Below are 25023 nucleotides of genomic sequence, written 5' to 3'. Positions count from 1 at the left end.
TTTTGTTCAGGAAAATCCCAGCAGACCAGCACGATCTGCAATATTCAGACCACGTTCAGTCACTTAGACTTTATCAGGTTGTTTTCACCATGACTACATATCTAAATGCTTTGAGTTGGTGCCATGTGATTGGATGATTAGACATTTGTGTTAACTACCTAAGTATATCTAATAAAGTGGCCATAATGGCTTTGTTTGCCTTATGGTGATGGATATATCACACCCAGTATTTCCCACCACAAACAACGCTTACCTTTTATAGAGAAGACTACATGTTTTTGTGCACTTAAGTGCAGCCTCACCCAAGGCCACTTCAGAAGAACCTACAGCCATGTTTTTGGACACAGACAAGCCTCGGCAGCAGATCCCAACCCTTCCAACCACTGTACCACCACAGCAGCCAGGCGGACTGGTATCTTTTCATACAAAGACAAGACAAAGGGGATTTTTGAAAATTCCAAAATTATTTGGTTTTTATTTGAATGTGTATAAAGGTAAATCAAACTCATAGTGCATGTAATGTAATGTAAAAGAATAAAAGCAGCAATCCCGCAGTAATTTAAAAACACAATAATTCCCTGATCTGAGTTTTGAACAACAAAGAAAAAAAAAATCTGCTTTCAGTGGCTTTCACTTCATTCCCTTTTTGAAGAGGAAAAAAAGTCTGTGAATTTGGAATCATGTGGAATCAGTGAGGTAGAGAAACCCGAAGTTAATGTGCTGATAAAAAACAGGCTAAAATAATTCAGCAAAATGCACAAAAACACACATCATTGATATCATTTCCCAAATTTAACCACTTTTCATAGTTTAAAAAAAGAAAGATTGTTGAGGTGACCCAACAAGTGCTAAATCAATGAGTCTAAATGTGCAAATAGATCCCTTTTGTGCAGCGGGGAGTTTTCTTATCATCACAGTAAATCCTCTTTAACAAACAGCCTCCTGTGCTGTTTGTAGTCAGACTGGACTGTTGCATTGAGGATGGGGGTGTTGGTGAACTCCACAGTGCACGCTTTAGAGCCGCAGAGAGCCCCTTCAAGCTCCAGGACGGTCACATTGTTTGGTGCAGCTGTACTGAGGATGTTAGCAGGGACAAAAAGTGTCATCTGAGGCCCTCGAGTCGGCCAGTAACGTCCTACATTAAAGCCGTTTATCCAGATCTGTCCCTGAAAAACACAAAATCATATAGACAAGCTACTTAGCCCATTTTTCATCAAAATAAAATTAAATAATTAACAAAAATTATATCTTGTGTATCTATCTAGATGTCAAAGGTCTAACACACCAGCTAGTCCTAAAAAAATTGTACACATTAATTTCATTTACCAGGATGCAACTAAAAATGAATATTCAGTCTGTATACTGTCACATAAACACATGTACTTTGAGGTCAAACTGTCACCTTCTATCCAGCAGACCCTCTAAAACCAAAAAATATGAAATGCATAAGAACATTCAGCAGAGAAAAGCAAAACCTGTCTTTTGACAAGTTAGCACCAGTGCGTGCTATAAAACATGTCACATGCCTTTCTCCAACTGCTCAGCTTGATGTAGGTGTCCTGAGGGAGGTCTGGGATGCCGTCGGGTATCACGAAGCTTCCCCCATAGAAAGCTGGAGGGGAGAGATCAGCTGGCTGAGGTGGATCAAAAAGTGCGGGCTCTTTTTCTCCGAGGAGGCCCTTCATGACTGCTTCATCAATACTGAGACTGTACATGGTCCAGTCGGTGAGAAGGTCCGCCCCCAGGGTCAGATTAGACACCAAGCCCTGTGATAAGAGAAGAGTAGATCTGAGGAAGAGCTCATGGGACTTTTTTTAAACAGCTAACAATAATAATAATGATAATAGATAAACAGCAAATAGTTTTGTTTGTGTGTCAATTATTATTTTTTATTATCTGACCTCTGATTGATGAAACTCTGAAGAACCAAAAAAAAACCCTACATGAACCTCTGGACAATTTTTACAAAAGTGACCAAATTCCGCATGACCGTAGACCTGGGATAGTTACACAAACACTAAAATGTCCAAAGGACAAACATCAGCACGACATGTTGTAGCACAGAAACAAACCTTAAAATCGTTGATCTGTTTTCCGTAGTTTACTCGGCCCATGTTCTCCACCAGTATGTCCACCTGACTTCGAGCCTTCCCGGTTACATTGATGCTTAAGACTTTATCCCTTTCAAGAATTCCTACAGCCATCTTGAGAAGAAATAAGAAAAAATCTGTAAAAAATCCAGATTATAGCAGAAATAATCACATTTTTTTGATCAGTGCAAAGCAGTTTTTGGGGAAAAAGTGGAGATTATATCAAGTTTAAAAGCTTAACCTGTTCTGTTTACTAATCCATCTTATTATACTACCTGTATTTTTAGACTTAAACGAAAATGTAAGAAAGATTAAGAACCACGAGGAGGTAACGGAAATGGCACTTTTAAAATATTATTTTCAAAATAATGATTCACAAAAAACCCCACACCAAGTGTCACATCTGAAAAAGATTTTAAAGGAAATTTGAGGGAAATCTAAACATCTACAGCTCCTTTTTCTTTTCTTTTAATTTCAGTTCTTTTGAGATGAAGGAAGAAGAATCCAGATGCAAAAAAAAATAAAAGAAATAAAACCTACTCAGTGAAAAAGGAGAGAATGATTTCAAGGTCTCTGTGAATGGTGGTCTCTCACTGATCAGTGCTCTTTGATCAGTAGTTGTTGATCAATGGTCATGACAATTTGCATATTAATGATCAAGAAACTGACCTCACAGCCCATCGTTCATTCAGTGGGCTAGTTTCAGTTGTTGTGCATTGTGTACTGTTTATAAGGTTGGGGAAACCTGCAGTCAGCTGAGACCGAAAAAACTAAATGTTTTTCCCACCAAAAACGCTACATCTAGATGAACAGAATCAACCTTTTGAGGTCTCTACTTGCACTGAACAATAATTGAAGGGAAGTGGTTTTATGGGTTTCTTCTGCTGGCAGAAAACTCTAAAACTACGACACCAGAATCATGCAAAACTGATCAGTTTGTTCAAATGTTGCCAACTTCATGCCAAACTTCTTATATAGTGGCTTTCTGCTCAGTTAAGGTAGAACTAATAAAGACAAAATGACTTTATTAGTTCAACCTTAATTGTGGAATATCTCTTTTTTATTTATCCTGCTGTTGTTTGGCAGTAAAGTGTACCGTCCTTGTCGTGTCATTGTATGCGGTTGTACTTTGTGCTTATTGCAGATCAGTTCTTTTCAGTTTTTCATTTCTGTTTTCATCTTTTGTAACATATCCAGCTGCATCTTTAATGATTTTATTATGATTTTTCTTGTTTTATCCACAGCGGTTACTGCAAAAAAAAATTATGGGTTTTGATGCAAAAGACATCAAAGTTTGTTAATGAATAAGTGACTTACTAAACATGAACACAGGAGCCTAATCAAAAAAAACAAGACAACAACTTAATGAAAGCAAAAGTTGTGTAAGTTGAATGATGCATACGTTTGGCTTCCACCGAAATATTTAAGAACAACAGCTAGTCTAAACTTGAACTGACTGAGCGAACTGTGATAAAGTCAGGCTTCATATGAAGAAGAACCTCCACCTAACATCTGATACTCACCCCGTCCACTGACACGTATGCTCTGTCATGGACCCCATTCAGTGGAGATGACAGTGGAGTTGGTGTGGTGCAGTCCATGGGCAGGATGGTCCTATAGAGCATAAAACCAAAAGCCTAGAGGAGCATAAGAGACTCGTTAATGACAGTACAAAGTTATTATTGCTGATAAAACGGGAAAAACGGAACAATTACTGGTACCTGATTCAAGTCGATGAAAGTCTGAGGATGGATGCTTTTGACAGGGCCAGAGAGGGACAGTACGTCTAGGGCATCCGACACGGTCTGGAGCTGCAGGTGGCACAAGCTCAAACTTTACTCTTTAATTTTCATCAGTCCATAAGCTTCATTATCCATTTTTTAATAAAGCAATCTGAAAATCATTATTAAAGTGCTTAAAAAGTAGCTGTTTTAATGACTTTATTAAAGGTGATGAGTATCACCCACCTTCTTCATTGTTACGGCACCATACGCATACTTTGGAGTTGTTGGTGGTATCGGCCCTTCTGGTACCTTACTGTACTGTTGGAAAAATGCAAGTTTGTCAGAATGGCTTATACAAGAAAACCATACTCAAAAAAACAATGAATTACTTATTGTAACTACAGTTAGCGTATGCTAATGAAATGCTGCCACAGTGTTTTATTACCTTCACAGATATTAGACACTGTAAAAGTAGAAGCTTACGCTTGTTCGTACCATTTTGATCACCTCTCGGATGGCAAAATATTTCTCTGTGAGGTCTCCGGCTTCTGTGAGCGGAGCATCGTAGTCATAGCTTGTAGGCTGTGCAGCGTATGGCATATTAGCCCCTGAGGGTATTAAGTGACAGTCAGACAAATGGCAGTGTTTTCATCAGAAGTCATGTGAAACAATCATCACCTCATCAGATCAGTTTGTCAAAGTGGACTCACCATTCCAGTATCCAAAGTTGGTTCCTCCTATGAACATGTACCTGTGTGAGGAGGAAGGAAGGTGAGTATATAAACTAAAATATGCACCTGCTGTATTTGCAAATGTAGAGCAATTAGCTAGTATCCAATTATTTTACATAGCAATGTGTATATTCTTACAATGATTTAGCTCATTTCAATCACTGTTTGCCATAGTTTCACCTTTTTTTCTCAAGATGGAAATGTTCAAGTGTGGATTTAAGATCAGACTCATTATTAATCACACACTACACAGAGTAATAATGTTTTACAGATCTGCTTCTTTTTACCTGCTCCCTGTAGGTGTCACCTAAGAAGCTCATATGCCTCTTTGTTACTGTTATTCACAACTGTGTTGTCAAAGGAGATGTCTTTTTTTTTTATTGTAGAAGAAACATTTGGCTGAAACTTTTTGATCACACCACCCTGACACACTGGAAATGTAGAATGGTGTATAAACACAAGAGAATGAAAAGGGTAAATGAAGGAGAAATGCTCAGTGCCTTATGGGATGGGGTGGTAGATAGGTACCAAAGATTTTTGTCACTTAAGCTTGTTGCAAGGTTGTTGCTAGGAATGTCTAATTTAATGTTTGTGTGGCAGTTGTAAAATTAAAACGATACAATGCCAGTGCATAAATCCTAGAAATAGGTCATTTTAGCATGTTGCTAAGTGGCTGCTAAGCAACATGATGCTGCCATATTGTCTGATAGATAAGAACCTTCAGGGGCCTATCATTTACCTGTGCACCATGTTTGGCCAATCACTGTATTAGGTGGCAGTTGTAGCAGTGGATGGATCCCTGGAGGCATCACTTTACCAATACATTTCTAGCTTTAGATGATACAACCCTTCACTGTCTCTAACAATCAGTCTCTGAGATCCATAAACTCACAAGTTGACGTTTGCTCCCATGAGCAGCATCTCGCTGAGGACCTTAGCCACTCGAGTGGGCGACACGACCGAGTGATGTGATCCCCAGTGGTCCAGCCATCCAGTGTAAAATTCAGAGTTCACCTGTGAACGAAACAACACCGTGAGCACCTAAAGAGAAAATGTACCATGCTGTGAGAACATTGTGAGGGCAACCCTTACCAAAGGCCCGTGAGGTTGAACTTGTCGCTGTGCTTTAAAGGCAGCAGTAACATTAGCACCTAGCAAAAGGAAGAGACAATAATAATCATGCATTTGTTTTTGCTACTTCCCTGTGAATGACTAAGGAAATGTGACAAGGAGTCAGTGCAGAAAAAAACAAGAAGTTTTCAGCTTAGAGTGTTCACCTCACTCTGCATTTTACCGTTGAGAGATACCTACCCGGCCCAAAATCCACAGTGGCATAGAGGTCTTGTATTGAGCCACACTTGAGGTAGCCCAGCCCAGCCCCATCTGTAGTGAACAGCACCACCTCATCACCCAGGTAAGAGCGGAACAGCTTGGACAGGTGACGCATGTAGTTGTAGTCACAGGCAAAGTAACTGCCGTATTCATTCTCCACCTTTCAAACAGGTATGTAATGATGATGTAAAACATAACAAGAGCAGCTAAAGCAGGTACAAATCCAAAGACCAGGAAAGTCCTGGACTCACCTGAACAGTGATGATCGGACCACCATTCTGATAGAGATACGGCTTTATCATAGGCAGCAACTTCCCCATCCATTTATCCACTGCTGCGATGTAGTCTGGAATACACAAATGACTCTGTTGCGAATCGTGCTGTATATACAATTTGCACTGGTTACATTACCATTTACTTTTGTTTCTCACCTGAATCTGTAGAGCGCAGTACGATGTCTTTCTTTTTGAGAAGCCAGGCAGGCAGACCACCCTGGTTGGCAGAAATACACAAAAATAGATAACATGAAATTTTAAATACACCATAAAGTCCAGTGAAACTTAAACAGCAGAAATATAACTTGCAATTCATACTAATATTAAGAAATCTTTGCTAAATGCATGTTTAAAGCTTTGAGGCATGGCATAGCATAGAAACTCTGTTTCTATTCGTTGCTAAAAAGACAATTACTATGGGGACCACAGAGTATGTATTGCAGTAGAGGTTAATTATGCGGCGTGATGGGTTTCTGGGAATGTTATGATGCTTTGCACCAAAGGTTGGGAAGCTTTGCAATTCGGTTCATCCAGAGAGAAATATAAAATTTTACAGCGGTGTTCCTGGTCCCGAGAGGATCAACTCAACACTTGAAATGTGTTACTTATCCTTTTATCCATCAATTATTCATCAACAGTTTCTGACCAAACATTTAAATAAAAAGAAAATCAATGCTATCTGATTCATAAATTTCTGCAGATTTCAGATGAAGATGATACTAAACTGCACAGTGCTTCTGTTATAACAGCATGACTTTGCAGCCTGGATGATGAACAGGCTTGACTGCCTTCCAGACTTCTCACCATCTAAAAGCATTTAGTGCTTTAGTAAACCAAAAATACTGCAAAGAAGACCCCCAGGGCTGTTGAGCAGCTAGATCTGATATGAAACAAGAGCAGGACAACATTCTTCTCCCTAAAGTTGGTCACATCAGTTCCCACATGTTTAGAGACTGTAGTTAAAAGAAGAAGGGATGCTACAGAGTGGTAAACATGACCCATCCACAACCTTTTTGAGGTACGTTGATAACCTTCAAATCCAAAATTACCTTTTTTGTGCTCAACTGTGAATAAAAACATCACCAAATCACTGCACTATCCGGTCGTTAAGTCTGACGTCACTAGCCGTGTCTGGGCCTAAACTCCGCTGCAGGTCCACTTCCAACATAAATGAAGACAGAAAACTAAACAGCAGTGATGTTTGTAGGGTTACTGAAGTTTGGCTAGCTGGTATATAATGATGTGCTACGTGACCGCTAGCGACACAGCTATGTTAGCATAATAAAAGCTAACTTTTTTTCCACTCGATAAAAGTTAACGTGAGTGTTCTCGGTGGTCAGGAACAAATGTAATCGCATGGCAGGATGCTGTAAAAGGACCAAACTTCAGCCAGGAGAACAATTGAGATAATCCATCCACAATACGAGGTTAGTCATTCATATACTGCTGCATGGGCTGGGCTGTAGTTACATCCTAAGGTTTTAAAAACTGAGCTTAAATAAATGATTAGCGGTAATAAAAGCCGAGGGAGGTCAACAGTGATCACTGACAGTTTTAGGAGCTTTTTGAGATTAAATAGAAGAAAATACATAACATTAAACACGTTAACAACACAAAAGCCATATTAAACGCAGACTACTTTAGGCCCGGAAGTAGGATTCGTCACGTCATCACTTAACGACCGGATACACGGCGTCCCAACTTTTTTGGAAACGACTGTGTAGATGACCAAGTAAGAAGCGGGTAAGACTGATGGAGGAATCAGACTCTCCACATTATTAATAAAAGGCAAGTGCATGTTTTAAGTGTCCTGTAATAGTTTATTATAAAAACACAGTCAACAAACACTTTCCCTCACCATGTCCCACTCTGCACATATGTAGGGTCCTGGCCGGAGGATGACCAGCAAACCGATGTCCTGCGCCAGCTTAAGGAAATGCTCCAAATCTCTGTCTCCACTGAAGTTGTACAAGCCTGGAACCGCTTCATGGTAGTTCCAGGGAACGTACCTGCAAAGTGACTGAAACGTCAGTGTCATCCAAACAAACAGGAAACCTGTCAGATGTGTTTGTGCTTTCATTAACATGAAGCTTTAAATCATATCATACATCCTTAGTTCTATAACTATTTTGTCATGATTACGCCATAAATTAATTTGGATTCACCAACATGTAATCTATTAACAGATTAGTTTATAGAGCATCATAGTGCTAAGATTATGTGTTTGTTTGCATCAACAGAGCAAAACTGTCACAGTTATTAACTTATAAGCTGAGTTCATTCGCTTCAGTTTCCACATCAGTCCCACAAAGTGAAGATGAGAGTGAGAGGAAGTAAGCCTACGTCTGGATGGCGTTCAGGCCTGCCATGTACATCTTGAGCAGCCGATCTTTCCAGTAGACTCTGGGTATCCTGTTATAATGGATACTTCCTGATATGTATTGAAACTTCTCCCCATCTTTACGGAAGCAGTCATGCTGGTAGTCCACAGTGAATGAAGGAGATTCCCCGAGCTGCAGACAGATCACAACACAACAGATTCACATCTGAATCTTTGTTTCCTTTTTTTTTTTTTGCATATTTGTCACACTTAGATGTTTCATATCATTTTAAAATTAGACATGGATAACCCAACCACATACAAAATATTCATTTTAAATGATGATTTAATTTCTTAAGGGAAAAAAGTCATCTTAACCTACCTGGCTCTGTGTGAAAAAACGTATTGCTCCCTAAACATAATAACTGGTTGGGCCAATCTTAGCAGCAACAGCTATAATCAAGCATTTGCGATACCTGGCAACATCACTGTGGAGGAATTCGGCCCGCTCTCCTTTACAAAATTGTTTTAATTCACACACATTGGAGGATTTTCGAGCATGAACAGCCTGTTTAGGGTTGTGCCAAAGACTCTCAGTCAGATTGAAGTCCAAACTTTGACTTAGCTCAACAAAAGAAACCTTCATTTCTTTTTGTTGAGCCATTCAGGATTACTGGTGTGTTTCAGATCACTGTTCTGCTATGTAACTCTGGTGAGCTCGAGCTTCAGATATTCTCCTTCAGAATTTGCTGGTCGAGAGCAGAATTCATGTTTCTGTCAATTGCAGCAAGTTGTTCAGGGTCTGAAGCAGCAAATCGGCCCCAGAACATAACAATACCATGTTTGACTGCTGGTATTATGTTCTTTTTATGCAAACCTTCCAAAAAGTTCAGATTTTGTGTCATCAATCCACAGAATATTTCCCCCAAAGTCTTGGGGATCATCAACATGGTTTTTTAAATGTGTGCCTTTGTGTTCTATGTGGTCAGCGGTGGTTTTCTCCTTGAACTCTCCCATGGATGCCATTTTTGCCCAGTCTCTTTCTTATTTCTTATTCTTGAATCATGAACTTCACTGAGGAAAGTGAGACCTGCAGTTCATTTGATCTAGTTCTGGGTTCTTCTGCGACCCCCTTCATGAGCTGCTGATGTGAGGCCGTACACTCCTGGGAAAGTTCACCACTGTTCCACGTTTTCTCCTTTTGTGAATAATGGCTCTCACAGTGCTTCACTGGAGTTCATGTGTTTCTTTAGATTGTCCCATGATGTGTTACTTTTGGAGATCTTTAGCCGACTTCACTTTGTCAGACTGGTTCTGTTTAAGTGATTTTTTGAATCAGCAGGCCTGGCAGTAATCAGGCTTAAGTGTGGCTAATGAGACTGTGTATATTCATAATTTGAGAAAGAAGGGCATTAACTTTTTCACATAGGGCCAGGTACATGTGTATAACTTTTGTTTGTTTGTTAAAAAATGAAATGATCAGTTAAAAACTACATTTTGTATTTACTCAGCTTATCTTTGTCTAACATTACAAATGTGTTTAATGATCTGAAACATGTACGTGTGACAAATATGCCAAAATATTCTTCCAAACCAGGAAGTGCTGTTTCTTAGCACTGTATATTGCAGTGGTCATAATTTGGCAAGTTCGTGTTTTTATGGCACAGGGCTGACACCTCAGGTGATCTCAGGATGTCTCAGTAAAAAATGTCTCATTAAGATCCTGTAGTTATCCCAACATGGTTTTAAATGTTTCAGCTCTGCTAGACATTCCAGTGTAACCTGTGTATCGACCATTCATCTTTATAGTCTAAAACTCTGACAAACAACAACCGATACATGAGCTTGACACTACTGATGTTATAAACCTTTATGATCTCACATCACAGCAGCCTATTTCATGTTCGTGTAATGAGGCTGCATTGTATGCACCAGACAAGTTTAAAACTTTATCTTTAAAAGCGTAGTCTACTCACTGATCGTCCAAAGAGCATCAGCAGAAGCAGCACGCTGCCAGTTCTGAGCAGCAACATGATTACGAGTCCTCTCAGGAGTCCTGCTGCTCTGTTTCAGGCTCGGAGCGCATCCAAAGTTACCAAAACATGCAGAATTTACCTGCACACGGTCAGCGACAGACCTTACGTCCCTGGATCTACTGCGCTGTTTTCATTGAGTCGTTTCATTTGGGCTCGCGGAAGTGAAATCATGTGATGTGATACGTTGGTGGAGTGTGGACGCTTTTACATCAGCAGAGGGCAGTGTTGAGCTTTTTATTCAAAGGGTTTGCAATAATGACAGTCATTGTTTTGAACTATGGGATAGAAGCCTTTTCTTAAATGTACAATCTGACAGGATAGAGTAAAAATACAATATACAGCAGAAGGAAATATGGGTAAGAGAAAGACAATGTATTAAATCCGCAATATTTTTATGTCTGGAAATCATGAGAGAGGTGAGGAACAGATGGTCTGGACATGTGCGGAGGATGGACAATGAATATACTATATATAATATACTGGATGAAGGATGTTGAATAAGGAGCTGCCAGGCAGGAGGAAAATAGGACGGCCAAATTTAATTAATTAATTTTTTTATTATTATTTTTTAAAATATTATTATTATTGTGCCGTCATATGCTGTTGGCGTATGGACGCTTTTAAGCCAGCAGGTGGCAGTGTTGGGCCTTTTATTTAAGGCACTGAAGACTTTTTTTTTTTTTAAATATTCACAATGTAACATTTTACTTTAAAAGGTGTGTCATGTAAGCTGTTTCATTTGGACTGAAATCGTTGTGTGTGTGTGTGTGTGTGTGTGTGTGTGTGTGTGTGTGTGTGTGTGTGTGTCTTTTAGTTACCTGCATTTTTCTCTACTAAGTAAAACCCAAGCAGGTGAACCTACGAGGGACACCGTGGGGTGGCCTACAGATACTTGGCCTTGTCCTCGGTGTGAGCAGGGACACTGTGTGAGAAAACTGTTTGGATGTGGTTTAACTAGCAATACAAATGTGGAGATAAAGACTTTGTGCATGTTTTTGAGAATTTTGTTAAAAAATAAAAACAGTGGAGGATGGATGGCTGGTTCACCTCTGACAGGTGAGATCCCGCCCTGAAAAACTTTAGAACAAAGTAAGGCAGTACAGTCACGAGTTCTGGGCCTTAAAGTTTTTACACCAAGGTGATGCATCCTTATGCTGAAAAATACTGACAGTTAGTGTACCAGAGACTTGGATCAAATACAATTATTAAATTAAATTACAATTACAACAGCAAATTAAATCACAACAAGCAAACCTGTCTCAGTGTTCCTGTCAGTACCTGGTTAATAATCGATTAACATGCCCTTTATGTTTGGATAAGACAGAAAGGACGTTTTGGGAAGGTCTAAAAAGGTGAAAGGTCAAATCATGTCATAGTTTCCTGTCCTCCAGGTGCAGTTTTGTTGTCTAGCTTTCTCTACCTCTATAAGTTGCATGTATGTTCTTTTCCAGGAGTCGGTGTGGTCGAGGGCAGACTCAAGCAGGCAAACCTGTTTTGCATTTCCACTTACTGACAGCACTTTCCTGTCCCAATTCCTCAGTCTCATCGGAGACTCCTCTGTTCTGGAAGGTTAACTGCAAGCCTTACCCTCCCAGTTCCTATGGAAATACTTGTCTGAATCCATGTTTTGGTAACACTTACCTGAGGGAAGTCCTGGTCCTTGGAAAACTGCTTGTGAACATTCTGTGCTGATGTTCACAAGCAGTTCACATATGAAGTCGGCCAATGAGGTTCTTCAGCCTTCTAGTGATGGGATTTCCGGCTCTTTTTAGAGAGCCGGCTCTTTCGGCTCGGCTCACTAAAAAGAGCCGGCTCTTTCGGCTCCGAACCGGCTCTTCAGGTTGTTTTGTTGCTTTAATTATTTAATCATTAACAATAATATAAAATTATGCAGAAAAGGAATTACTAATGTAAAAAAAAGTGGTTTTATTTATATATGTTTATATACGGCCCCTAGAGACAAAGCACGTACAAACTCTAAAGCATATACAAACTCCAAAAAGCACGTACAAACTCCAAAACACATTTCTAGCGTTTACTGAACTTCCAAAACAGAGCTACCACTAGCTATCACTTAAATTACACAATTGAAAACATGTGTGTATTGTTTGTGTATTTATAGACAAGCACTCATATTTATTCAAATAATTTAAAAAAAAAGTTCATTTACCTGTTACTACCACACACCAAATCCGGTTGTTGATACTTCCTGGCTTGTGTAGCCACTAGGTAACAAAAGCTCAACACTGGGCCCAAGAAACCTGGAGCACTTCTGTTGTCTTTTGTACGTGTTTTGGAGTTTGTACGTGCTTCTGAGTTTTTACGTGTTTTGGAGTTTGTACGTGCTTCTGAGTTTTTACGCGTTTTGGAGTTTTTACGCGTTTTGGAGTTTTTACGCGTTTTGGAGTTTTTACGCGTTTTGGAGTTTGTACATGCTTAGGAGTTTGTACGTGTTTTGGAGTTTGTACGTGCTTTGTCTCTAAGGTCCACTATAAATATACTCTATTTATTCACTCCACATAAAATGTAATAAATAAATCATAATACAAAAAACAACTATTTACATTTTAAACTTTTAACTATTTAAATTTTCAGCTTTTTCCTTTTAAACAAATTTAACGTGAAACAACACAAAACACTGCAAACCACAACACAATTAAATATAAATTAAAATATTAAAACAAAAAGAAGATGCACATTCTCTGTCATATGGGCCTGCATGATTTCTGAATCCTTTATCATCTGCAACTGAAAATAGCGGATGATTACTATACCTTTCTAATGTGACGTTGTTGTCCCTTGCTCTCTTTCTCTCTGGCTCTGTTCCTGTGCTACTGCGAGTGTAACTAACGCCCCTCCCCCCTCTGCCCAGCGCAAAGTACAGGCCGCGCATGCGGAGTTTAGTGGAAAAAAGGGCGAGAGAGAGGGTGAGAGAAAGAAAGAAAGAAAAAAAAAAAACCTCACGGCTCCCAATAAGGAGTCGGCTCGCGTCGTTCACTTCAAAGAGTCGGCTCTAAGAGCCATTCCGTTCGCGAACGACCCATCACTACAGCCTTCATCAAATACTTTGACCACTTTCCTCTTGTTTGTATTTCAGCGTCATTTCAGGATCTTTCTCTCTGTGTTCTGTGGTTCACTTCCAGCAACCTCGCCTTAATAAGACATGCAACCAAAGAGACTTCTCAAATTTAATTGTGGCTGTAAAGAAAGAAGACACCCAAAATCCCAGTGTGTTTAATTAGTTTTTATGTGAACTGTGACAAGCTAAATTCACTCACTATCTAACTCTAGAGTTATCTCTGAGACTGACTCACTGATGGAGCTAACGAAGCTACACATTGATGGTGTCACATTTCTATGAGTATTACAAAGAGCAAACACCACAGTTTTCATGATAAAAGCTAAAGCCAAACAATGGCGCTCCTCTTAGAGGAAGTTCAAATTTGTAGTTTGCCCTCCAGAACTGGAGGTGGCGGTAATGTGAAGCCATGTTGTTTATCGTCGACACCGGAAATAACGCGACGTACACAACGCTGGGAGAGCTCACACGTGGAAACAGAAGTAAGGTATAGTAATGAGCTGTTACTTTATTTAAAAATATGCCAAAAAGAGGAAAACCCGTGTCAGAAGAGAAAGCCGCCGATGAGGCGGAACCAGGAGCGGAGCAGGTCCAGGAACCGCCGGCGGAGGGCAGACGGACCCGCAGCGGCCGCACGTTCCGGACTCCCGCACCGGTGCTCGGCTCTGAAGCCCCGGTGAGGACTCCCAGCCGGAGGAGCAGGAGGTCAGTCCTCCACGAGCTACCGGTAGAGGTGGAGGAAACAAATACAGAGGAGGAAACAAATACAGAGGAGAAACCTGTGAGTCCGGCCGAGGACAGGTCCAGCATGCCAGCGGAACCAGAGCCCTGTCTCGGGGCAGAGCAGCCGACACCGGAACCAGCAGAGCCGCAGACAGTGACTCCAGCGGCGGATACAGAAAACAAATCCACCGTTAACGGCAGCGGAGACGCTCCTCTGTCCAGACCTGTTCCAGCAGAGCCGGTCCCGAAGAAGCCTCACCTAGCTCCCAGTGAGAAGCCCCGCCCGGCCATTCCTCTGGGAAAACCGAAATCTGGAAGAGTGTGGAAGGACCGGAGCAAGGCGAGGTGAGGACGATTATTATTATCATCATAATAATAATAATCATTATTATATAGTACTGTATGTGAATGAAAAGCACGTACATGGCAGTTAATGAGGAAGGTGATGAGAGTTCTTGGTAATAAGGTTTTGTTTATAATGAGATGTCTTGTACAGATCGCCCTGAAGTTTGTTGGTAAAACTTTAGTGTGAACCTTTTTTGTCTTCTAAGGTTTTCAGCTTTAGTGAGAGACAAACAATTGTGCTCCTCTTGGGAAAAGAAGATGGAGGCCAAGCGGGAGAAGGCACTGGTGAAGCAGTATTCCTTGCAGCTTAAGGATGAGAAAGCTCGACAGAAGGAGGTAAGGAGGCAGGTCTGCCTGACCATTGTGTTGTCAACGCTTTGCACCTCACTTGTTTTTGTGTTTTTGCCTGTTTTAATAGGAAAAGAGGAAAAGAAGAGAAGAAAACTTAAAACGTCGAGAAGAGAACGAACGCAAAGCTGAGATTGTTCAAGTGGTATGTCGACTTGTCTCCAGCTAAAAGAAATACTGGCATATTCTTCATTCCCTCGTGTGTTAATGCTTTCTCGGTTTATTGTAATATTCCAATCAGCTCATATTTGAATTTTATGTCTCGTTTGTTTCTCAGATCCGGAATACGTCAAAGATAAAGAGGATGAAGAAGAAACATCTCAGAAAGATTGAGAAGCGAGACACGCTGGCTCTGCTGCAGAAGTCACAGAAGCAGAGTGGCAAACCCACAAAGAAACAGAAAAACTCTGACCAAGATTTAACTTAAAGTCCAGAAATAAATGTGATAAAATTGATCTGCTCTGGATTTTGACTCATTCTTGTCTTCCACTCATTTATTTATTAAAACTTCACTGAGGCTGAGGGGGAGAACTGGTGGCTGACAGTATTTTTATATCACTACAAACAAACTATAATAATGCTGGTTTTATATTTGTGAAACTGTGTTTGATGATTAATGGGCTGTGAACTGATGGTTTATTCAGAACTTCAGAAATGGGAGTCTAAGATCATTTATGAGCAGATTGTCCTCCAAAAGTACATTTTTGAACTATAAAAGCATCCCGTTCTTAAGATTTAAAGGCTAGACACTCATTGGACACGATCTTGCTAGTACTGAGTTAGACCCCCTTTTTGCCTTCAGAGCTGTTTTAATTCATGGCGTAGATTCAACAAGCTGTTTGAAACATTTTGTCAGAAATTTTGGTCCATATCACTGTCATGTCCTGCGGGACACAGCCATCTGAAGATAGGTGCACTGTAGTTATTTTCAGTCCAATTCAATCAAAAGTTTTTCTTTGCGTCTGGAGTTTTCGTTCTGAAGGAAGAAGATCTAACATGTTTTTCTCCAGACAGCCTAAGAAAAATAGAAGTTGTTTAAGTGCAGTTAAAAAATGATTATATGAATAAAGCAGAATCATCCTGCTGTAAGACATTAGGCCTAATTTAGCAATGATGTCCACTAGATGAGTCTGTGGGACTTTTCTTCTAACCTTGGTTGTGACACGTTAACGTCACCAGTAAGTATGCAGACACAAGACATGGCTTTAGCATGTTGAACACACATCCTGCTTCTCTTCACCTGCGACCAACCCGATTCCTTTGTAATCTGTCAATAATCTCACAAGCCTGGAGATGCACGCATGAACAAAGCAGTTTGTTAAACTTAGGTGGCTGCTGTGAAAGAAATGGCCATCCTTCAAAGGTGTCTCTTTCATGTCATTCCTCATTTCTGCCATTCACAGTATAAAAGATGGGAAGAACTCACAGCTTGAAGCGAAGTTGCTCATCTGAGGTGCAAGAAGACTCGGCACTGAGACAAGTTCACAACTGAGCTGAGAGAAATTAAAATACAGGAGTGTTGTAAGTAACACACTTTTAACAGGTTGTTCAGCTTTCTCTTTTAGACCGTTTGCTTGTTAGACAGTAATGTTTAAAGTCAAAATATTCAATTTTCCTTTTGGTTTTCAGGCATTACAGAGATCAAAAATGCTTCTGACCATTCTGATACAGATCCTGATCATCGGTGAGTAAAACAGTTTCTCATTTAAGTGTTTTACTTTATTCTCTTTCTGTCTCTGTTTCTGTTTCACTCATCAATCAGCAGCATCAGCAAATGCCCAGACAAATTCCACTGTAAATTCAACCGCTCCCACCTTTGCCACTGCCACGACTGCAACAAACATGACAAGCACAATCAGCACCGCTACTGCAAACAACACTGCAACAACAACAAACAGCACTTCAAGCAACGCCGCGGTGGCCTCTCACCCTGGGATCATGTTCATGAGCAGTCTGGCTGTGTGCTACTTCACTGTCTCACTCTTTAAGCGCCTCCTTCCTGTTTAGCTTCTTCTTGTGTTGCCTTCATCTAATCTTTGTTATTCACAGAGAGGCATCACACACAATGTATCCTTAAATATCAAACAGTGTAATCATGACATGAAGCACTTCTGTTGACAGGTTTTAAGATCTAGGTGATGCAAAGTGGTCACGTTTTAATAAAAGTGATCAAATCGAAAGTTTGTTGTTCTTTTCTCTTCCTTACTTTAAATATATGTTGAAATGACTTTTTGATCACTTTGACTCAGATGGAGTTATAACACTGTAATAAAAAATGTTATTATTTCCTGAAATAATTCTGAAAATCGATTTTTATGTAATCGACATAAAGTAAGGAAGTCTACCTTCAATTATCTGAAGAAGAAAGAAGAAAATAAATCAGATCATGGAGTCTTTTGAAGCAGATTTTAAAAACATCATTTGGCGCTTCAGGATAGACAGTGGAAGACCGATCAATAGTGTGATCCCAACAAAACCGGGACATGAGGTAAAGTGGGCCATCTTATCGCTTTAAAATTCAACAGAGAGTAACTGCAAACCATTTCAAACTGTTGCCAAAGCAACAATGGACGTTCAGCATTTAATTGATTTTGGTCTGAGGTTGCTGAGAGGACCAGGCCTAGTCCTCGTTTTCACATTTCCACAGAAAACTGCTGATGAGTGGGCCAACGTATCTATGCTAACTTGTCAGTTTTAGGGTTGATAATTAAAAAAGACAAACAAACATCTATCTATCAAGTAATACATCATAATCTATGTCAGGACAGCCCCTTGTTGAATAAAATACTGATATTATACTGATAAACTACATTTTACGAAAAAGCATTTTTAGATACTGGACCAGTTTCCCATTATGGGTCAGATCAAATGAGCCGTCTATTGGAGTTTTCACAGATATTCTGATGGTTTCTCTTCTTAAAAACGATATAAAATATTTGCTAGCACTTTATAGTAATGTCACACTATTAAGTATTAAATAAGGTATTGGCAAGTGCTTAGTTCATCTTTTACAGAGCATTACTCCTCCTTAGTGTGTCATTTATAAATATATAATCATAATGATGTATCTGTATTTATAAATGTCATCATAAATGATGAATTAAGCTCTTACTAGCACTTTACTAATATATTACTAGTGCTTAATAGCGTGACATCATTATAAAGTGCTAACTAATATTTATAGATTTTAAGTTTGTGGATGCTAGTTTGTATGTTGTATGACACAAATTCAAATGCTCTAACTAAAATGCGCACACAAGACATGAGTTCACAGTCAGATAAAAGGGAGAGGCTGAAATAGGAATGCTGACATAAAAGTGATCGGTGTTGAAGTAAAGTAGCATTACACTAGCATTAGGATAACAATGTCCTCAAACTTGAGACCATTTTACAGGGTGACAAAAACAAGCCACACCAGCACTTTCTCAGCCTGTTCTGTCCATCAGTTATTAACATGTGTATGAGACTCTGTTTATTGAAACAGACACAAAACAGACGGACCCTGAGTGTGCTGTGCCCTGATTAAGAGTTTCTAACATCTTTTTGGAGAAAATAAAAGTGTTACAGTTGCCTCTCGTCTGTCCTGCTCAACAACCAGGACCGCATCCATCTGCAATACCAAGAAGTATGCAGTCAGTAAAAAATTTTTATATTGTAACTGAAAATGCAGTTTAAACATTTGAGTATTTAACCAGAAGGTGGCGCTGGTGCATCATATTTACTGATACTTACTGGCAAACAGTCCCAAAAAGGAGTAAATGATATCAGTGAAGAAAAAAAAAAAAAAGACTTAAACAGAGGTGGTGGCCTTAATTTTCTGAAGCCATTGTCAGTCACCAGGATAACAGCGGAACATAATTTTTATTTATATTTATAATTTTGATTGAATTCAAATCAGGTTTATTTATATAGCATCAAATCACAATAACAGTCACTTCAAGGTGGTTTAGACTGTGAATCTCTGTAGAATATTCTGGAGAAAAATCTAGACAACTAAGCATGAGCAAGTTTGTGGATTTAACAGGAAGCCAATACAGAGAATTACTAGTCTCACAGTATAGTTTTGGATCAACAGAAGGCTTTCAGGGAACTTTTAGAACACCCTGCTTATACTGAATTACACCAGTCCAGCCAAGAGGCACTGAATGCATCTTGAGACAGGACATACAGACATTATTTTTCCTGAGTTGTAAATTTAGTGATACATTTTGACTACATCTGGAAGAGGAAAAGACAAAACACAACAAACATCCTTCCAAAACTTGGAAACTTTATTTACAGTTCAACTCAAGTCACATGCAACATTTTCTTGAAATGAATACCCATAAAATTAGCAAAAAACAAGAAAAAAAAAAGCATATTATTTTCTCCAAAATAACAATATACAAAAATAGAGCTTACAAATACTGACTGTCTCCAAAAATATTCTGGCTGCAGAATTCTTAGTTTTACAAACAAATGTCTGTGAAAGTCCACAAACGTAATCAGTGTTAACAAAAAAAGAGGCAAGAGGGTGTGTTCAGGTACACTGCTCAAGCTGGGAGGTGGGAGGATTTGTTTGGACAACATTTAAAATAAAAAGGGGAGGAGTGGGAGGAGTATTGGTGGGTAAGGAGGTCACTACTGGAGCAGTGGTGAAATAAATAGCACACCATACAAACAAGAAGAAAGTTCACTTGAGGGCGGCAGTGATAGAGATTTCAAAATAAAATTAAATGGTCTGGTCGCTAAAATCAACCACGGAAATGTAACGCAACCCTCATCTGAAAGGAAAGGGTAACAACTTTACTCTTTTATGAATAAAACTGAGTCTGTCGCATTCCCCCATCAAACGCCTTGCCCTAAAGGGACAATAATAAAAGTGGCTTGTGAGGCCGTCATTCGGAAGCTCTCCACTCACAATACGAGTAGATTCTCGATGTAAAACTGTGCTCCTGACTGTCGTCTATTTATAGCCCGAGGTAACTCAGGAGCGGCGCTGACGTCAATGGTGATTTCAGCGGTGGGAAGTCGTTCATCATTATTATATTCATGACTGGCTCAGCTTCCAGCCTCTTCTGCCCACAGCCTCACAGAAACTCCCTCGCATCTCTTTGCTCAATCAATCTGATTCACCGTGGGTTGGCGCGCTCTCTTTTAGCGGGATCGGGACGGCACGCGGGAAGGAAAAAAAATCAGGTGGAAGGTGTTTTACAATCGAGCAACATTTAAGATAGAGCAGACTGCAGGGAAGTGTCAGCTGCCGTTCAGTTTACAGGAAGGAGCTTTTTCTTCTCTTTGTGCACCGTGTGTAAAAACACTATTTATGATACTAGCATCTACATACATCTAACAGTGGTGAAACAAAGTGGCAACTTGACTACGCAAAATAGCACGTTTTCACATTAAATCTCTCCTTTTTCTCCTGACACATACATTCAAAGACAAATCCACTAGCAGGAACAAAGCATTAAGACTTGTGTTATTACCAGCGTCTATCGGGGGACAGTGGAAGAAAGATAAAGCGAAGATCTTGGATTAATATAAGTGCAGAAAAACAGTCACAGCCTTTTTGTAACCAAAACCGAGAAGAGAGAAGGCAACAAATACTGCCCGTCATACGCTGCAGGATTTGATGCTGCTTCATTTGTTCAACATAAAACTCTTTTGAAGTGGAGATGTTGTCTGATACACGCCCTGCTCACCAAGTGTCCTAATAAGTCTGTTTGGGATTGGCCAATACGTTTCAATCAGCCTAAACATTTTTATGTAGCACCGTGCTGCTTCCATGCAGGAGGAGTGACCCTCACACAAGACAGAAAAATAACCCTGTTTTTGTTCTTATTTAATGTCCACAGAGGTCAACACTGCGGTGTGTGTGTGTGTGGCCTGACATTCAGATCAAAGTAACAATGGAAGAAGCATCGTCCACGTATTGTGAGCCTCAACCTTTGTGTAATAATTCAGAAAGAAAGCAGCCAGAAAACAGAACAATCAGTTAGCATGTTAGCCCTGACAGAAAGCTCACTTTTTGTAGCGGGGGCTCATTTTTTGTTGTTGTTGTTGTTTGTGCTTCTAAAAAAGGTAACACACAGCTGTTACTGGATAGCACACATCATTGATAAAATGACAATCTCTAATTCATCTCAGAGTGATGAAGCTTTTTTCTTTTAGCCCAACAACATATTAACAGGAGACAAAAACAAAAACACAAAGGTCAGGGGTTCAGGGTTAATGTCTGTGTGGCACGAAACAAAAGCACCCTGTACTATACAGAGAGAGGCGAGGGGCGAAAGCGCCAGAATACCACGGCCAAAAAGCTGAACCTGTGTGCGCGTGTGTGAATGAAACTGCTGCTTCATTACAACCTGCTGACTGCTACCTCTGTGGGTGGGGGCGGGAGGGGGGTTTGCGGCTCGAGCCCCTCCCAATGTATGTGTGGAAATGTTGCCTGAAAGCTTTGCTGAGTCCACTAACTCGTTCTCTCTATGAAGCTGTACCGAGATATCACAATAAATATATATATATATATATTAAAAAAAGCATAAATACTAGAGCAGAAGCAAAAACAAATTCAGCGGTAAATGCAGCGTGCTTAAACTCAGAAGTCATTCAGATTCAGAGGGACGTGCGGTGATATTTCGAGTGACGCCGACTCGACCGTATGACACTTTGTTTCTGTGAAATGTTCGCGAAGACGAGTCTCTGCGGCACCCGCGCAGCTCGGCTTCAATGAAATAAAAACGCTGCGAAGCAAAGCGCAACATCTGTGTTACCTGGGAAACGTCTGAGTGCTTGATTCCTTCGGTTGGCTCTGTTTAACTGTTTAAAGATTAAGCATCAGTGCATACACACCAACACAATTTGAGGTTAAAACAGTGGGCACCGTGAAATGTTGATTTCCTGTGACTGATCCCAACTGTAAGTAATGCCTGGATTGTGGAGGGGTGACAGTATCCACACACGGCTGATGCTATAATTAGTTCACTGCATCATCTTTATGTGTTCGAATCCTTACAAAAAAGGAGAACTGTAACATTATAAATGAGGCGAGTGAGGCGATGCGGGAACAAATTCTTCATGTTTCATCTGAATTGTGTGTACGTGTGGGTTGTGTGCGTGTAAAAACCTGTCACATTCAGTCAGACGTAAAGTCGAGGATACTTTGACTTCGGTTTCTTGTGTGTGTGCAGCACAAACTAAACAAACTCCAAATTTCCCCGCATCCACTGCAGTGGGTATTGATGTCCCTTTCTGATGTGTATGTACATTTTGTTTGTTAACAAAAAAAATCCAAAATGATCTAACCCTGGTTTATTTGTACTGTACATGGAAATGAGAGTTAATGATAAAATATATTGACCATGGGACTACGAGCCACATGCAAATTCAGGTTTGCCTTTCTCATAAAGTGCTTGTTAAATAAAAGAAAAACTATTCAGATTTTAGTGTACTGTAGTTCTTTTGTCTTTTCCTTCTTCCTCCTGGTCTTTCTCTGGCGTTCCCAGAAAAGTGCTTTGGTTGTGAAAAAGTTATCGACCGTCTTGGTCGAAAAGGAAAACTTCTTCGTTATCAGCTCTTCTTCATTGTCCGTGAAAATAAAAATACATGAAAACAGATGACTCTCAGTTAGAGCCGATGTCAGGAAATCCTTTTGTGAACCGATGCAAAAAGATACGAGAGGTGGCGATGGCGGCAGATTCGCAGCTTTTGCGTAGATCTGAGCATTAGCTCCAGTTTCTCCAGTCTGTCCACGCACTCATACCAAAAGTGTACCTGTACAGGTAAGAGCATGAGTGTCGGGATGCGTGTGTTTGTAGTGTACTGTGAAGGAGGCTGTCAGTCTGCTACACCAAGTTCTCAATGCCAGGCAAAGGCTGCTCTATCTGCACAGGAGGGTCTGTGCTGCCGGCCTGCTGGGCGAGCTGCAAGACGGGCATGTTGCACAGCGGGCACACTTTCCTCACCTCCAGCCACTTAATGAGGCACCTGAAGGAAAGAAAAAGCACAGCGTTTATAGTTAAAGGCAGGGATGAAAGAAGCGAGCGATTCAGTAAAGTACAGAGGGTACAGGAAATATAGGATAGCAGCTAGTAAGCAGGAAAAAGCATCAAAATCAGAATCAGCTTTATTGATTATTATGGGTTCACATACACGGAGATGGGCTCCGGTTAGCTCTTAGCTCTCAATGTACGTAACGGAATTGATAACTGACAACAGCAACACGTATGGCATATTTATATTTATATGTGCAGTGGTGCCAAAATGTTGTAATAAATTATGGAATAAACAAAATACGGTATGTTTAAATCAATTTAGAGAATGTGCCATGACATAGTTTTTCCACCAGTGGGCGCTAATAAATGGCATGATGTAGCCGTTAACACATTCGCTTTGGGGGGGGGGGGGGTGTTACACTTCTTTATTAAATGTACCCCATAGGTACGTCATAACCACAGACCTCTTTGACGGAAACGAGATGATAACGAAGTATGAAGAACTATGAAGAAATGCACTGACACTTTTGTTAACAAATAAAAACAAGACAAAATTTTTCTGGAGAGACGAGATCCAATCAGAATTAATCTCCTGCAGTAAGGTTAGACGCACACGTTTGATCAGCCCCGCCATTATTTTTAAAACCTAAAACTAGACCAAAACTACAAGAATTTAGATGCCTAAATTATGACTAAAACTAAGTATGAATTAAAGACTTGCACATGAGTCTCAGGAGGGGTCACAAGTTAGTGACGTGCCGATTCCAACCCCGGATAAATGGGAGAATTACATCTGGAAGAAACAGACAAAAAAAACCAAAAACACGCAGAGTGGAAAATAAAGGGGGCAAATAAATATAAACCTCATATACCAAAGACCACTTTTTTTTTTCTGGGTTTATCCTAAAATATTTGTGTCTGCATGTTCTCCACATGCTTGCGCGGCTTTCTATAGGAGTTTTATTTCCACCTGGCCTAATGGGGGCGCCCTTTTAAAAGCGTTCTTTGCCACAAGTTTCATCTCATAAGTAAATATGTGTTTTGTTTCTCAATCTTTTGGTCATTACCCAGAGCTCATAATAATAATTAAGTGGTCAAATGTAGATCACCAGAAGCGTTCCTTTCGGTCTTCCAGTGGCTGTGTTCAAGAGGAAAATATGAAACATATATCAGCTCAATAACTAGGAAAAAAAACCACATACATTTGCAAACCGTCGCGCATCTATTCCTAGAGCCGTTCAGACCCAAGTGTAGCCAAAATCCTCATAAAGAGACAGCCAGGTGAGAGGAGATTTATTTCCAGCTCTCAGAGTGCAACACTTTAAGCTGTTAATAACCACAAACAACATCTACAACTGTATGTACACATCCACAAATCTTGATACAGATTTTGATTACACGCAAGGATTAAGACAAACATATCTCTAAATTCACAAATAATTCTGCACTTGCATGACTCACTAGCACTTCTTTTATTTTATTTCTTTTTCATTAACCAAACATTCACTGGAACCCTATTTTTCTTGTATAATTTGCCTCTCTTTGTCATCATTTGTAAAAAGATCTACCCAGCAATACCCTCCTCAATAAACCTTTTCCTCTGCACAGCGGCATGCCTTTCCTTACCTTGCACTAGAGCAGAGCAGTGTGTATAAAGGTGAGGGGTCACTACTCTTGCAGCAACTGCAGAGAAAAACTAGGCCAAGGGAGGCACCGTGCTGTTATAATGAACTCAGTTGAAGTAGGAGGTAATGGGGGGAGGTGTGGGACAAACAGGCTGAAGCAATCTAACATGTCATCTGCAGTTCCCAATTCATAAACAATGGCCTTTAGTTTAATGTCCCAAAAACATGCAACTCTGAGGCATTTGTTATTGTTGGCTTCCACACAAACGCAACAAGCTTGACAATAATGGTTCACCCGAAGTCTCTGAAATTGCAGAACATCTACCGATTTGTATTTACTATACCTAAAAAGCGGGAAAATCAATGGAAATACACCATCCAGATAAGGAAATCTATAATGACTTGTTTGTCCTTGACTG

At 40.1% G+C, this 25023-nt stretch overlaps 3 protein-coding genes across 6 annotated transcripts in view; 1 reads left to right on the top strand and 2 right to left on the bottom strand.

The window, feature by feature from the left end:
* Window positions 1-445: 445 nt before the first annotated feature.
* Window positions 446-10671, bottom strand: glb1 (galactosidase, beta 1). The gene is made up of 16 exons (XM_087841738.1): window positions 10449-10671; window positions 8496-8665; window positions 8011-8161; window positions 6309-6369; window positions 6129-6223; window positions 5857-6037; window positions 5638-5696; window positions 5438-5559; window positions 4525-4565; window positions 4310-4422; window positions 4058-4132; window positions 3812-3901; window positions 3614-3727; window positions 2073-2204; window positions 1527-1766; window positions 446-1166 (listed from the first exon to the last, which is right to left on the bottom strand). The coding sequence occupies exons 1-16, from the start codon at window positions 10503-10505 to the stop codon at window positions 912-914; spliced, it is 1956 nt and encodes a 651-aa protein (XP_087697864.1). The 5' UTR covers window positions 10506-10671; the 3' UTR covers window positions 446-911.
* A 3343-nt stretch (window positions 10672-14014) lies between these two features.
* Window positions 14015-15458, top strand: ccdc86 (coiled-coil domain containing 86). The gene is made up of 4 exons (XM_035906367.2): window positions 14015-14655; window positions 14862-14991; window positions 15074-15148; window positions 15281-15458. The coding sequence occupies exons 1-4, from the start codon at window positions 14108-14110 to the stop codon at window positions 15428-15430; spliced, it is 903 nt and encodes a 300-aa protein (XP_035762260.2). The 5' UTR covers window positions 14015-14107; the 3' UTR covers window positions 15431-15458.
* A 3803-nt stretch (window positions 15459-19261) lies between these two features.
* rnf24 (ring finger protein 24) overlaps window positions 19262-25023 on the bottom strand; it is a 29842-nt gene continuing 24080 nt past the window's right edge. For all 4 annotated transcript variants that reach the window (XM_006787128.3, XM_006787127.3, XM_006787126.3 and 1 more), the window contains one exon: window positions 19262-22971. In XM_006787128.3, the coding sequence (XP_006787191.2) occupies window positions 22830-22971 (142 nt within the window). In that variant the 3' untranslated portion in view covers window positions 19262-22829. The remainder of the gene's footprint in view (window positions 22972-25023) is intronic.

Source organism: Neolamprologus brichardi, chromosome 6 (genome assembly GCF_056152115.1).
Source record: "Neolamprologus brichardi isolate AB-2024 chromosome 6, ASM5615211v1, whole genome shotgun sequence".
NCBI classification, from domain to species: Eukaryota; Metazoa; Chordata; class Actinopteri; order Cichliformes; family Cichlidae; genus Neolamprologus; species Neolamprologus brichardi.
Note: the sequence above shows the minus strand (reverse complement) of the source record. Positions and strands in the feature narration are given on the sequence as shown.